The 14,394-nt window shown below is 36.1% G+C and overlaps 1 protein-coding gene across 2 annotated transcripts in view; it reads left to right on the top strand.

The window, feature by feature from the left end:
- Positions 1-14,394, top strand: part of MED23 (mediator complex subunit 23) — a 156,068-nt gene that overhangs the window by 87,153 nt on the left and 54,521 nt on the right. For both annotated transcript variants that reach the window (XM_089099507.1, XM_089099508.1), the window contains 3 exons: positions 1,763-1,905; positions 3,543-3,772; positions 11,465-11,722. In XM_089099507.1, coding sequence (XP_088955633.1) covers positions 1,763-1,905; positions 3,543-3,772; positions 11,465-11,722 — 631 coding nt within the window. The remainder of the gene's footprint in view (positions 1-1,762; positions 1,906-3,542; positions 3,773-11,464; positions 11,723-14,394) is intronic.

The raw sequence follows: 14,394 nt of genomic DNA on the forward strand, positions 1-14,394 counted from the left end.
AAAGAAGACCTATCCAGCTTTCAGCAAGTACTCTTTCAGACAGGTTTTTCCAATTCTCCTAGATTGCTTATTGACTAGGAAACTCCATGAGAGGTTTTTTTCTGCAAGAACGTGGAAATAACTATTTTAAATTCGTAATTTGTATGATATAGAATCCCTCAGGCTGTACTTAATTTGTTTTTCGGGTTATTTATTACGATTTTTTTGTAATCTGTCATTGACCTAATACTATTTTGTATATTGTTTTATTGTTTTAGATAAAAACGTTGTCCCTTTTAATCTTTTCTTCTGACTCATTAGATAAAAATATAAAGAATAAATAAAAAATTAAAATAGACCCCTCCCCCTTCCAAAATGAACAAAAAAATCTTGTAAGCATTTCTAGAATTAGTCATGGGCACCAAAATTGTAACAGCCCGAAATACGAGCCTATTCAGAGGGTAATGACAACCGTCAAGTTTAAACCGCTTTTGCTATTTTATTGGATCGACATACTGGCCTCCACATCTTGATTATTCAAAAGGAGGTCTTTTGGCAACAACTTTGAAATGTTTGCTTTCAGGTTTGCGGTTTAAAAATACATGATTAATGTCTTAAATTTTTTTTTTTTTTGTAGTGTTCATTACTACGTCTTCATAAACCGTTGATAATCTAATGCTTTTCTTTTTATAAAGCACACACGTTTTGGTTATTCTTCGGTCTTCTAAAAGTTGTTTTTTTGCAGAAGCATTGCCAAATCTAAAAAAAACAAGCGATTTAAAAAATAGAAACTTTTTGCATTTACCTCTCCTCGCCAAACAAATCCACCAAAGTAGTTACTGCAGCAGCAGCGATTCTTTGAGGGTATTTGCCAAGGAGGGTGCTAGTAGGACGGGAATTCACTGAAGGGACTATAAAATTAGTATGTTAATGGCTTGAGGGCGAAGTTTGGCTGAAGGCCGAAATGAGACCGAGACAGGTCCGGGCAAAGTGATAAATGTGGGTCTAAGTGGTAAATACCTTTTTGTCAGGTACTACTATGAACATTTTCAACTGAGAAAACTAAAAATATTTCATTTTATTGTAACTAACCTAATGTAACTATATGATCGGTTTTGTTGTGAAATTGAATATAGCAAATTTTGTGTGTTTACCTTTTGACCTTTTTGTTCATAGTGCCCTTAAAACTGACGATTTTAACGAAAAATTAAACTTATGAGATAACCGAGTTTGCTGAAGTTGTTGTGAAGATGAACCAGTACTTTTTATTCTTTCAAAAATGTGTTTACAATTGTATCCTATCTATGTGTTGCATGTTACCTTTTGCACATTTTCGGTCAAAGGGGTTCTTGGGTACTTTGATTCAATAACTGTTGTAAAGTGTTGCACTTTTGTAACAATGTTATTGTAAAGGTGCCTGAATATAGTTTTCCAAATATTTGAGATTATTTTGCCCTTCCACCATCTGACTGCCAAGCTCTCTTTTTTTGATTTTTTTAGAACATCTTTTGAGTCCATTGGGACTTTCTTCTTTCTTCCCTTTTATTTGCTATGTGTAATATTCAATTTTCTATGTTCACTGCATACATGTTTCACTACATACAAGCTTAGATCTCCGTCCAGGTTATTTCATTGGTTTTTTTGGCATATCTTTTTGAATAGTAAACTAATCTGATCTATTATGCCCCCCCCCTAAATTTCTCTGTTCAATTCCTGCTTCTTACTATAGATGGCACTCGTTTGCAAAACATTAGTTAAATGAACATTTCGCTTTTGTCCTTAGGCTCTTCGGCCGCTGGAAGGAAATGAAGCTCAAGTTTGTTTCTACATCATACAACTTCTGTTGCTCAAGCCTCAGGAATTCCGAAGTCGAGTGCAAGAGTTTGTCAAAGAACATTCCCCGGATCACTGGAAACAAAATGGATGGTAAGTTTGATTTTCGCCTTATGCAATAAAGTAATTAAATAAATGAACACTTTATACAAACAACAGAAGGTAAAATAATGGGGAATATGTCCAAGAGAGTGATAGTTTTAACCTTAAAAGAATATTTCGGCTCTATATCCAAGGGCCATCCTCAGCAAATCACATATAAAAATAAAATGAAATTTACGATAAAATGTCATCATTAAAACTAAAATAAAAAAAATCGTACTACGGTCTTTTTGTGATCTTATTTGCGCAATGCCAGCTTTGTGGAAGAAGAAAAAGTCAATTGCCATAATTTTTTTGTCCGAAAATAAAATTAGCACTCCGAAAAGTTTTGAAGTTTTCTAAGTAGACACTTAGAAAATAATTTCAAAAATTGACGATTCCCAATAAACGTAGTTTGCGCAAACATTTGTCATATGAAGAACTAATAAAGTTTGCAAAAACTATGAGGTTTAATCACAGATTTCTTGTAATGTTACCGTTCAACACGACTTTAAAACTGGATTTACTGAGTCCCTTAACTGAATTTGGCAAAAAAAGCACAAAGAAGGTCTTGCCTGGGACAGCTGCTGCAAATCTTGTCTGAATTCTCAGTGTTTTGTTAATCTCCTACTTTTCTCTCTTGATTATATACAAATTGAGGGGTGTGTCAATTTTGTCAACAGTCCGACGGGTGGTACCCCTGGCATGACACCTATTGTGAATGCAGTGACGTAAGTGGTGCAATCTAGCTTTTGCTTTGGTAAAATGAAGGTCGGGGTTTTTAAAATCTTTCAAGCTGGAAAGGTAACAATTGACCCATTTCTTTCTTTGTTTTTATTTATCTGTTTGTAGGTGGTTCGTATTCGAATAGATATTTAACAATTTTACTTTTTAAATACTAAAAACAGTAAATTTTTTCCAAAGCAGTTACTTTTTTATACAGCATGGTGATTCGTTAAAATCCAATTAAAATCAATTTTTACAAAGATAAATTTATTAATGGCAATAAAACAAAGAAATAACAGTAAAAATGAAAAGTAAAAAAAACTCAGGAAAACAGTAGAAAATATAGTAAAAAAAGAAAAACAACAAAAAAACAAATGTGTTTTTGATTGACCATATTTCAGTTTTGCACACATGACCTGTGTACATGCTTGTTCTAGTATTTTGAGCGTCCTCGTCTTTTCGGCTTGTAAATAAGCAAATATCTATACATTTTATTAAGTATAAAACACTTTATATTAACCAGACTCCAAGTATCCGTAAAATGACAAAACTCGACATAAATTAGACTCTTGATTGTTAGTATGTACATGATTGACTAATACCGACCAAGATGGATGACAGGCTGCCGAACATCGTCCTTTTCAATGATCCATCTAGGGACAAAGAAAAAACAGGTGGTCCCTGAATGGAGTCGTAAAAAAGGACTTAAAGGAAATTGGAACTTTTTGGGGAGGGTAAAGAGGGAAACTTTGAATAAAATAGGATAGATGTTGGTTATGCAGTTATGGTGGCCTCAGGTGGCTTGGTGCTACAGTTAGGTGTTATCAGCAGTAGTTATCTGTTTCTGCTCCACAGAAAAATAACGCTTGGAGGGTGTTATTGTAACAATAATTATTATCTTCGTAAATCTGGTTTGTTTTCAGGCATGATAAGCATCAAGCGTTTTTGCGCAAATATCCTGAGAAATTCGGCCCGGAGAGCATGGCCGATTCAATGTCTGGTAGTGGTCACCTGCCTGTCTACTTTGGGAACGTGTGCCTAAGGTTTCTGCCCGTTTTTGACATCGTTATACATAGGTATATTGAGATACCATCAGTGGCAAAATCCCTCGACTCGATTCTTGATCATTTAGGAGGACTCTATAAATTTCATGGTGAGTAAATGCTGCTAAAATTATTATATAAATTTTATTTAAATTAAGATACGGTATGGGGGAAAGAGTGCTTTAAACGGTCATGAAGGGTTATTTATCTCCAGTAAAACTAGTATAGTCAGCTTAGTTTTAAGAAGAATAGGACATATTAACTATTCTGGCGGCTATTCTTTCTTTTTCTTTGTGCTCGACTGGAAAGAATTAATGAAAGTAGATTTATTGTGTACTATATAATCTATCTTATTAAATGACCTACAATTATATACATCTCTGTAAAAAAAAAAATTCTCGAAAATGGCAGTATAATTTCTTTTGAAAATTGGCATGTTGTTTTTTCCGGTGTGAAAAGAACTATCTAGATAGGTCATGAATTTCAGGAAATTCGTTTTTCCCTTCCGGCCCACTCAATATTTTTCATTTATCATCCTGCTATGTGGAATTTGACACCCCTGGAGGTTTGAAGCCTTGAGCATAAGAAAGGAATTTCAAAACGCAATTTGTTTGTTGACAAATCGGAGATTCGTAGCTTTGATAGCTGCCAAGTGAGTCTCAATTGCTTCTCATTAAATGCTACACATTGCGGCAGAAACATTACAAGTATCGTGTGTTTAATAAAATTGTTCGTAATAAGATATTCATTGGTTTTCCGTTATGAAAAAAAGATCTAGATAGGTCACGATTTTGGAATCATTTGTTTTGGGCCTTAATTAGTTTTGGAACGACATTTTTCACATGAATAACTTCACAAATACCTTGACGTCCAATATTCTAATAGTTTTACTGTCCATAGCAAATAAAATAAAATTAAAGTTGTTTTGCGAAACAGATTAAAAAACTGTCTTTTTTTTCACCGAATGAAGCTTGATCCCCTGACACTGATATTAAAAGATGGAAGTCTGTGCAATGTAAATATTAGTGAATACTGCTAGAGCGTCACTTGCACTTTTTTCATAACATCAACAGCAACAAAACCAAAAAATAATATCTATACTAATCAAGGTTTGCAAATAGAAATGGTGTCACTGCCCCCTATCTGCCTCTAGATCCTTCTAAATGGCTAGAGTAACATTTGCATTTCAATGCAAACAATATCTATGTTTAGCAGTGTGGTGTTTATTTGTCAGAACGTAATAAAAGAAAAAAGCTCATCATAATAATCATACTGAAAAGAACTCAAGAAAGTTGACTTATTGTTTACTATATAATGATATTAAGTCACAGAAGTTTAAGCATTTTAATTTTTATTTCTGTAAGTTCTAATTAGGAAAAAGTGCTTAGAATATGCTTTGTTTTCAGTAAAGTACAAATAATGCCGTGATCTTACGAAGGTTTAGGAGGCGGTAGTTATACTCCTGTTTGTATTAACTACGGTTTGTTTGGATTTTAAGAGAATGTAGCATGTAGATTAGTCTCTACCGTTTTTTTTTCTTTTGTTCGATTGACTCGCATAAAATTATGTGAAGAACGAAACTATGTGTAACTATGTGTAACTCGTGTAACTATGTGTTTACACGAAAGTAAATTACACATGAACCAAGGAGGGGAGTGGTCACTAGTGTACCACTGGTCCCAGTCCAGATCTGCTACTAGTTCCTGTCAGGATTGAGCAAGTTTTTATTAAAACAAAAGTGTGTAATAAAACTTAAGATAAATGACCTTAAGACCATACGCTCAAAAAAAAACTTTATAAAGCAAATATTCTGTGTTAATATTCAAAATCGCTTAAAGAGAGTAGATAAGTTGGCATCATCAGAACTATCAAACTCGAGAAAATTGACTTTACACATTTGTGATGTATCTAAAAATGGTTAAAAATTAAGAAACTACTCTAAACAAAAAATTGTTCCAATTTTTGAAGACTCAAATAGTAGAAAACCGTAGATGGGGAAGCATATCAAAGATGGACTACAGTAGTGAATTTAAAAGAAGGGCACGATAGAACATACAAAGACCAAAAGAAGAAAAAAAATGACCCAACTATAATGTATAAATATACAAATGTGAAAAATTTCTTCCACTTTAGGAGGTAAATAATACGAGATCCTCTGGTCCGTATTTATTTTATAATTTCACTGGTTCAAGTCTTATTCAATTGAAGGAGGGTACCATACCCTCAAATACCGTAGGTTTTTCAAATACCGTAACGGTGAACTTTAAACTTTTAGTTTCACAGAATGTCTCGTTCCTATAGTGTTAAAGTCCTTTCAGGCAGCTTGGCGTTTACTTTAAATTTATATATAGAGTTTTTTTTTATCTTTTCGTACTATTTTCTCCAGGAAGAGAGCATGAAATAATGGGTTGTTGTTAAAAGAATGTTCAATATAAATGTTTTTACTTTTATAAGTTTAATAAATCAAATAATATTAATATTTTGATTACTAAATATCAGTATATGTATATTAAACTGACAATGCACATTCGTTTGTATTTTTTCAGCAAAGTGCAAAATTTGTTCTGGCCTTGGGAGGGGATAGGGTTTTTGCGCCCAACTTATGTTAATTTCTGCTCATTTTGAGCTTGACTCGGTTATCTATTGTAATTTCTGTTCGTTTTGGGTTTCATTTATTTATCGATACTGATTTGTGGTAGTTTCACGCTTGGTAGATTATTTGATTTTATTTTTGCTCATTTTTGGTTTAATTGAGTACTTTACTTTTCTTTGAAAAACTTATTTTGTGGAAAAAGTTTTTTTAATTAATTTCTGTTTGTTTTATATTGACATAGTTTTTTCAGGCAAAAAGAAAATAACACTTTAAATCTTTTCATTTCTTAAGACTTAATAGTTTGGCCTGCTATTTGCATGCTGGAGAAAAATTTTAAGCAATTTTTAACTACATACACCCTTTTAAAAATCCGAACACAAATAGTACTGTTTAATTTAGTTTCATACCTCTTCTAATTGACCTGAAATGGAAAACTTGATACCATTCGCAAAAAAATCTGTTTCCTTTCTTTGATAGCTTGGATACACTTACGATATTTTGATTTGGTTAAATTTCAAAAGCAGAAGTAGCCCCGAAACTTTGAACATAATACCCTCAGTCGTTATTGGGATGCTGCTGAGATGCCATATTGGGAATTAGCATTAACGCAGTGCATTTTGATTTAATTTTAAGGCAACATTTATTTTTTAAACATAATGGGCAAATGGGAGGGTTGGCGTGGAAGGGTGGGAGTGGAAGGGGGATTAGTTGCCCTCCAATCACATTCGACTATTAAAAGGGGCATTAGCCCTTTCTATTTTCAATCGAATGAGCCCCTTTTGAAGTTCCCACGACAACTCCTTCGATACGAAGTGCCCTGGTCTAAACAACAACAATAACAAAAAATATCACTAATCACTTTCAACTATTAAAAAGGGCACTAGCCCTTTGAATTTCAAATCAAATAAGCCCTTGTTTGAAGTTTCTACGACAACGCCTTCTATAAAAACTTATATGCCCCCAGGGCATAACTTAAAATCCTTGCCCTGAGGGCTGTGGTGGAGTATCCTCCTCAAAAACATATTTTCTAGCTGGAAATCAACTACGCTGAACAAAATGACTATCTCAAAATTTTTATTGCATGTGTTTGGGGGAATGATGGGCGTGGGAGGGGGGTGGTGGTGGCTAGTTTCCCTCCAATCACTTTCGACTACTAAAAAGGGCACTAGGCCTTTGAATTTCCAATTGAATGAGCTTTTTTTGGAGTTTCTACTACAACGCCTTCTATAAAAACCTTATATGCCCCCAGGGAATAACTTAAAACCCTTGTTCTGAGGGTTGTGGGGGAGTTTCCTCCTTAAAAAGATATTTCCTGTCTGGAAATAAACTATGCTTAACGAAATAGCCTTCTCATTTTTTTGAGTGGTTGCATGTGGGGGAATACGGGCCGTGGGGGTGGGGTATGTTCCCTTCAAGCCCTTGTGGATTTCAGAAATGGCACTAGCACTTTAAATTTACAGTTAAATTAGCTTTTTTTAAAGTTTATACGACAACCCCTTCTATAAAAACCTTATATGCCCCCAGGGCATAACTTAAAACCCTTGCCCTGAGGGTTGTGGGGGAGTGTCCTCCTCAAAAACATATTTTCTGTCTGGAAATCAACTGCGCTGATCAAAATGGTTATCTCAAAATTTTGATTGGATGTGTTTGGGGTAATGATGGGCGTGGTGGGGGGGGGGCTAGTTGCCCTCCAATCACTTTCGACTATTAAAAAGGGCACTAGCTTTTTGAATTTCCAATCGAATGAACCTTGTTTGTAGTTTCTACGACAATGCCTTCTATAAAAACCTTATATCCCACTAGGTCATAACTTAAAACATTTGCCCTGAAGGTTGTGGGGGAGTGTCCACCTCAAAAACATATTTTCTATCTGGAAATCAATTAGTCTACGCTGAACAAAATGGCTATCTCAAAATTTTGATTGGATGTATTTGGGGGAAGGATGGGCGTGGGGGGGGGGGCTATGTGACCTCAAATCATTATCGAATATTAAAAAGGGTACTAGCCCTTTGAATTTCCAATCGAATGAGCCTGTTCTGAAGTTTCTACGACAACGCCTTCTATAAAAACCTTATATGCCCCCAGGGCATAACTTAAAACCCTTGCCCTGAGGGTTGTGGGGGAGTGTCCTCCTCAAAACATATTTTCTATGTGGAAATCAACTGCGCTGAACAAAATGGCTATCTCGAAATTTTGATTGGATGTGTTTGGGGAAATAATGGGCGGGGGGGGGGGGGGCTAGTTGCCCTCCAATCACTTTCGACTTTTAAAAAAGGTACTAGCTCTTTGAATTTCCAATCGAATGAGCCTGTTTTGAAGTTTCTACGACAACGCCTTCTATAAAAACCTTATATGCCCCCAGGGCCTAACTTAAAACCTTTGCCCTGAGGGTTGCGGGGGAGTGTCCTCCCCAAAAACATATTTTCTATCTGGAAATCAACTAGCCTACGCTGAACAAAATGGCTATCTCAAACTTATGATTGGATGTGTTGGGGGGAAGGATGGGCGTGGGGGGGGGGGCTAGGTGCCCTCTAATCATTTTTGACTATTAAAAAGGGTACTAGCCCTTTGAATTTCCAATAGAATGAGCCTGTTTTGAAGTTTCTATGACAACACCTTTTATAAAAACCTTATATACCCCCAGGGCATAACTGAAAACTCTTGCCCTGAGGGATGTGGGGGTGTGTCCTCCTCAAAAATATATTTTCTATCTGGAAAAAACTACGCTGAACAAAATGGTTATCTCAAAATTTTTGATTGGATGTGTTTGGGGGAATGATGGGCGGGGGGGGGGGTGGCTAGTTGCCTTCCAATCACTTTTGACTATTAAAAAAGGTACTAGCTCATTGAATTTTCAATTGAATGAGCCTGTTTTAAAGTTTCTACGACAACGCCTTCTATAAAAACCTTATTTGCCCCAAGGGCATAACTTAAAACCCTTGCCCTGAGGGTTGTGGGGGAGTGTCCTCCTCAAAACATGTTTTCTATCTGGGAATAAATTACTCTGAACCAAATGACTCCTTAAACAGTGTGAGGTGAGGTATGTTGAAGCCTAATGGGCGTGGGGGGGGCTCATTGCTTCCCAAACGCTATCGAATATTGAATAGGGTTCTAGTATAGCGAACTTCAAACTCACGCGGTCTTTCTTAAAGTTTCTACGACAGCGCCTTCTGTAAAAACCTTATATGTCACCAGGGCATAACTTAAAACCCTTGCCCTGAGGGTTGTGGGGGTGTGTCCTCCTCAAAAATATATTTTCTATCTGGAAAAAACTACGCTGAACAAAATGGTTATCTCAAAATTTTGATTGGATGTGTTTGGGGGAATGATGGGCGTGGGGGGGGGGGGGTTGGCTAGTTGCCTTCCAATCACTTTCGACTATTAAAAAAGGTACTAGCTCATTGAATTTTCAATCGAATGAGCCTGTTTTAAAGTTTCTACGACAACGCCTTCTATAAAAACCTTATTTGCCCCAAGGGCATAACTTAAAACCCTTGCCCTGAGGGTTGTGGGGGTGTGTCCTCCTCAAAACATATTTTATATGTGGAAATCAACTACGCTGAACAAAATGGCTATCTCAAAATTTTGATTGGATGTGTTTGGGGAAATGATTGGCGTGGGGGGAGGGGCTAGTTGCCTTCCAGTCACTTTCGACTATTAAAAAGGGCACTAGCCCTTTGAATTTCCAATTGAACGAGCCTGTTTTGAAGTTTCTACGACAACGCCTTCTATAAAAACCTTATATGCCCCCAAAGCATAACTTAAAACCCTTGTCCCGATGTTTGTGGGGGAGTTTCCTCCTCAAAAACATATTTTCTATCTGGAAATCAACTACGCTGAACAAAATGGCTGTTTCAAAATATTGATTGGATGTGTTTGAGGGAATGATGGGCGTGGAGGGGGGGGGGGGCTAGTTGCCCTCCAATCACTTTCGACTATTAAAAAGGTACTAGCGGTTTGAATTTCCAATTGAATGAGCCTGTTTTGAAGTTTATACGAAAACGCCCTCTATAAAAACCTCATATGCCCCCAGGGCATAACTTAAAACCCTTACCCTGAGGGTTGTGGGGGACTGTCCTCCTCAAAAACATTTTTTCTATTTGGAAATCAACTACGCTGAACAAAATGGCTATCTCAAAATTTTGATTGGATGTGTTCTGGGGAATGATGGGCGTGGGGGGCGGTAGTTGCCCTCCAATCACTTTCGACTATTAAAAAAGGTACTAGCTTTTTGAATTTCCAATCGAATGAGCCTTTTTTGAAGTTTCTACGACAACGCCTTCTATGAAAACCTTATATGCCCCCAGGGCATAACTTAAAACCCTTGCCCTGAGGGTTGTGGAGGAGTGTCCTCCTAACAAACATATTTTCTATCTGGAAATCAACTATGCTGAACAAAATGGCTATCTCAAAATTTTGATTGGATGTGTTTAGGGGAATAATGGGCGTGGGGGGGGGGGCTAGATGGCCTCCAATCACTTTCAACTACTAAAAAGAGCACTAGCCACTCCAATTTCCAATCGAATGAACCCTTTTTGAAGTTTATACGACAAATCCTCCGAAACAAAGTGCCTGGGTATGGAGAAAAAAAAAACAAACCAAAAACACATTGTGCCCACATCGTTCTTTACTTAGGCAGCGCTCGCGCGCTGCTTATGATAGTCTATTATCTTTCCTAAATAGTCCCTCACTGTATGTGCACCATTCCTATATATGTACTTTTTTATATACGTTCTTTGTGTACGTTTTATATATGTACTATCGCACTGTGTACTTACTTTTGTACTATAAAAAGAGCTTATATAAAAGGTGCTAATAAACGCGATAGTACATATATAAAATGGCATATGATTTATGTACTGTTACTATAGTACATATGTAGTATGTTCTTTTATATATGTTCTTTGTGTACTTTTGATACACACCGTGTACTTTTGTACTTTCGATGCCGTGAGCTAAAATTTAAGAGAAATGAGAACTTCTTCGGAGCTGTGTTGGCCTATGTTGGCTTGGTGCTGAAGTGAGTTGTTAGTAGTAGTATTAGCAGTACTTTTGTTGTCTGTATTAATATTATATACCGTATGCACTTTTTAGCATACATCATTTCTTTTGATGGCCTTTCTTAAAGTCTTCTGATTAAGAGTTAGAAAGATAATTTTGTTTTCCTAATCTCTAATTGGGCTTCTTTAACAGACTTTTTCTTTTCCAGATCGTCCAATATCTTATTTATATCAATCCCTTCACTACTATGATAAGAAGCTTTCCGACCGCCTGCCACTTAAGAGGCGGATAGCGTCGTTCATATTTCAAGCTTTGAAAGATGTTCGCCCCAAAAATTGGTGCTTCACTGAAGCTTTTCAGCAATATTTAAATTCAACCCCCCGGTCAATGCAGCAGCAAGAGGAAGGTCAGACATGGCAGCCTGATCTCGAACATTTTGTTAGACTTGTTGGACGCCTTGTCGAAAGTATGTATTGCTATAATTTACAAAGATACGTATTCTGCACTTATTATATACTATTTACTTATTTAAATAATATTTATTGATTTGAATATGTATTCAAGTATCAGGTTTGTAGTGAAACTATATTCGTCTTGAACAATCTTAGGAAGAACTAATAAATTAAACTGAATGTTTGATGTATAATGATATTAATTGCTGAAAGCTAATCAGCTCAAAATTTTACTATATATATATATATATATATAGACCCCGGCGCCGCGCCGGTGGACCGACCGAACGCCGCCGACGAGAGGCCCGGTCGAACGCCACCAAAGGGTCACAACGCCACTAGCACGCTGCAGACACGCCGCAACCGACAACGATGGTGGCATTTGGTTGACTTTAAATTAATTTAATGGCAATTCTTTATTGTGTCAACCACAAAGTTGGAGATTCTCCTTATCGTGTGATTTAGTATTTTGATTTTCCTGATTAGAAATTAATCAGAGTTTGCACTATCCCCGAATTTTTGGGTATTTCCCCGAAAATCTATGTGTCACCCCGAAAAAAAATTTGGTTCCCCGAATCCCCGAAAATCACGCAATGACGATGCCACCCCTAGCGATTTATCACCAGTGACTTTCCCTGCCAAATATTACTTAGTATACCATGATTCTTCACTACTCTCTTGTTCGTTAATTTTCATATCTTTTCTTACTTTGCATAAAAACCGGAGATATGCAATATGTAATTGCAAATATTGCAATACACAGAGTTCTTCTTGTGTTGACACAAAAAGTGTTGTCATTACGATACGAGTTTGAATCATTTTGAATGTTGTCTCTCAATCACTATTTCTCACATCGTTCGTAGTCAAGAATTTGATTTTCAAGTTGAATAGAATTATAGAACGCATTAACTACTATACAGCTTCAGCCTTTTGTTGGATTTTGAAATTGACAGCCGACAGATTGTTTCTACAGCTGAATTGTAAGTTTGTAGATTTTTTTTTTTCGCTGTTTTTAGATAAGATTTTCTTAATGTTTAATACTCAATTATTGAACGCCTGATAGAAAATACAATCTTCTTTCTGGGACATTTTACCCCCTACACCCCCCCCCCCCCACAAAAAAAAAAAACAACCTTTGGATGAGACAAAATTTAGCTATAGACTAAGCTATGTACAAGGTTGGGGAATTAAAGATTGAACCGGAAGTTACCCCAAAAATTTGATTCATAAATAAATTTTAAATTACTGCCTATAGGAGGGGGGGGATGGGGGCTGTTATTTTTAAATGATATTACCTCATTTTTTTATTGAAATCAGGGATGCGAAAAAGATAATTATTTTTTCATTTAAAGTGGAGACAGAAGAAAATGATATCAAATTCCCTGAGAAACCACTGAAATATTTTGATAGGCTCAGGACCCCCCATTAGGACTTGTTCATTGTCTTGGGTATTTTGCGATTTCTCATAGGCTACTGGCCTTATTTGGCTTTTGTGTGTGCTGCCTTTTAATTAGATTCTTTGGATCTTATGGAATGCCATGGCGAATCTATCACTCAGTTTTGAAATAATTTTAGGTATATCTAAATAATTTAGACATTTTTTTTGTTGTATTTGTACCCCTTTACTTATACCCTCAATTTTTTTTCAAGGAACACTAAGCTGTTTAACGTTATTTTGCGTGTTTGTTTGAACCATATAGTGACTTAGTTAATTTTTAAGTAAATTATTTGTCTAATGAAAGCTGAGACGGTATCCTATCAAGGTGGTATCCAGAAGGGGGGGGGGGTAGGGAGGTATTATATTTAAATGATAATAGCTCGAAATTTTATTTATTGAAAGCAGGGATCCCAAAAAGTTGATTTTTTTTAATTTAAAGCAGAGACGGCATCCTATCAAGGTGGTACCCAGAGGGGGGGGGGGGGTATTGAGCTATCATATTTAAATGATAATATCTCAATTTTTTTTAAAGCAGGGGTGCCAATAAGTTAATTATTTTTTTATTTAAAGCAGAGACGGTATCCTATCAAGATGGTATCCAGAAGGGGGGCATTTGGAGTTATTATGTTTAAGTGATATTACCTTGATTTTTTTTTTATTGAAAGGAGGAATGCCAAAAAGTTGAAAAGTTGACAGAAATTTATAAGATTTTCATGATTTATACTTGATACAGCACTTGCATGGTTTTATCGTCCAAAGGCAAAGGAACATAATGCGTCCAATCGGTTTTTTTTTCATATTAATGAAACGGGTTTAGTTTGAAAACATTCATTCATATGTACCAGGTATATTCACAATAAAACCAATTGGCGTGACGAAATCGATGTCGATATCCCTACCTAACTTTGAGCTCGAGTAACAATGGCGCCCTTGGTCCAGTGCCCAAGTTACATTAAAAGGCCAGGTCATAATAAAAGCTTGCAACTTGGGAGGTTCAAGGAGGAGTCTTTGACAGTCTTATGACCTCAGGGTACTAGATGTTGCAACGTTCTTACGTATCTACAGTGGTTTAGAAAATTCGATCACCCCACAAATGATTACCAAAAATATGCACAAACTTAACATTTGGAGTATTATAACACTTTTTTCAAAGCTTTGAAGAAAAGCAAAAAAGTCTAAATACGCCTAACTACGCTTGAAAGCTATTTTAAAAAGAAACTCTTTGAAGATTTCCATGGAAATGACAAT

The sequence above is a fragment of the Artemia sp. Qi Xiang Cuo genome, chromosome 13, assembly GCF_049724085.1.
Source record: "Artemia sp. Qi Xiang Cuo chromosome 13, ASM4972408v1, whole genome shotgun sequence".
Classification (NCBI taxonomy): domain Eukaryota; kingdom Metazoa; phylum Arthropoda; class Branchiopoda; order Anostraca; family Artemiidae; genus Artemia; species Artemia sp. Qi Xiang Cuo.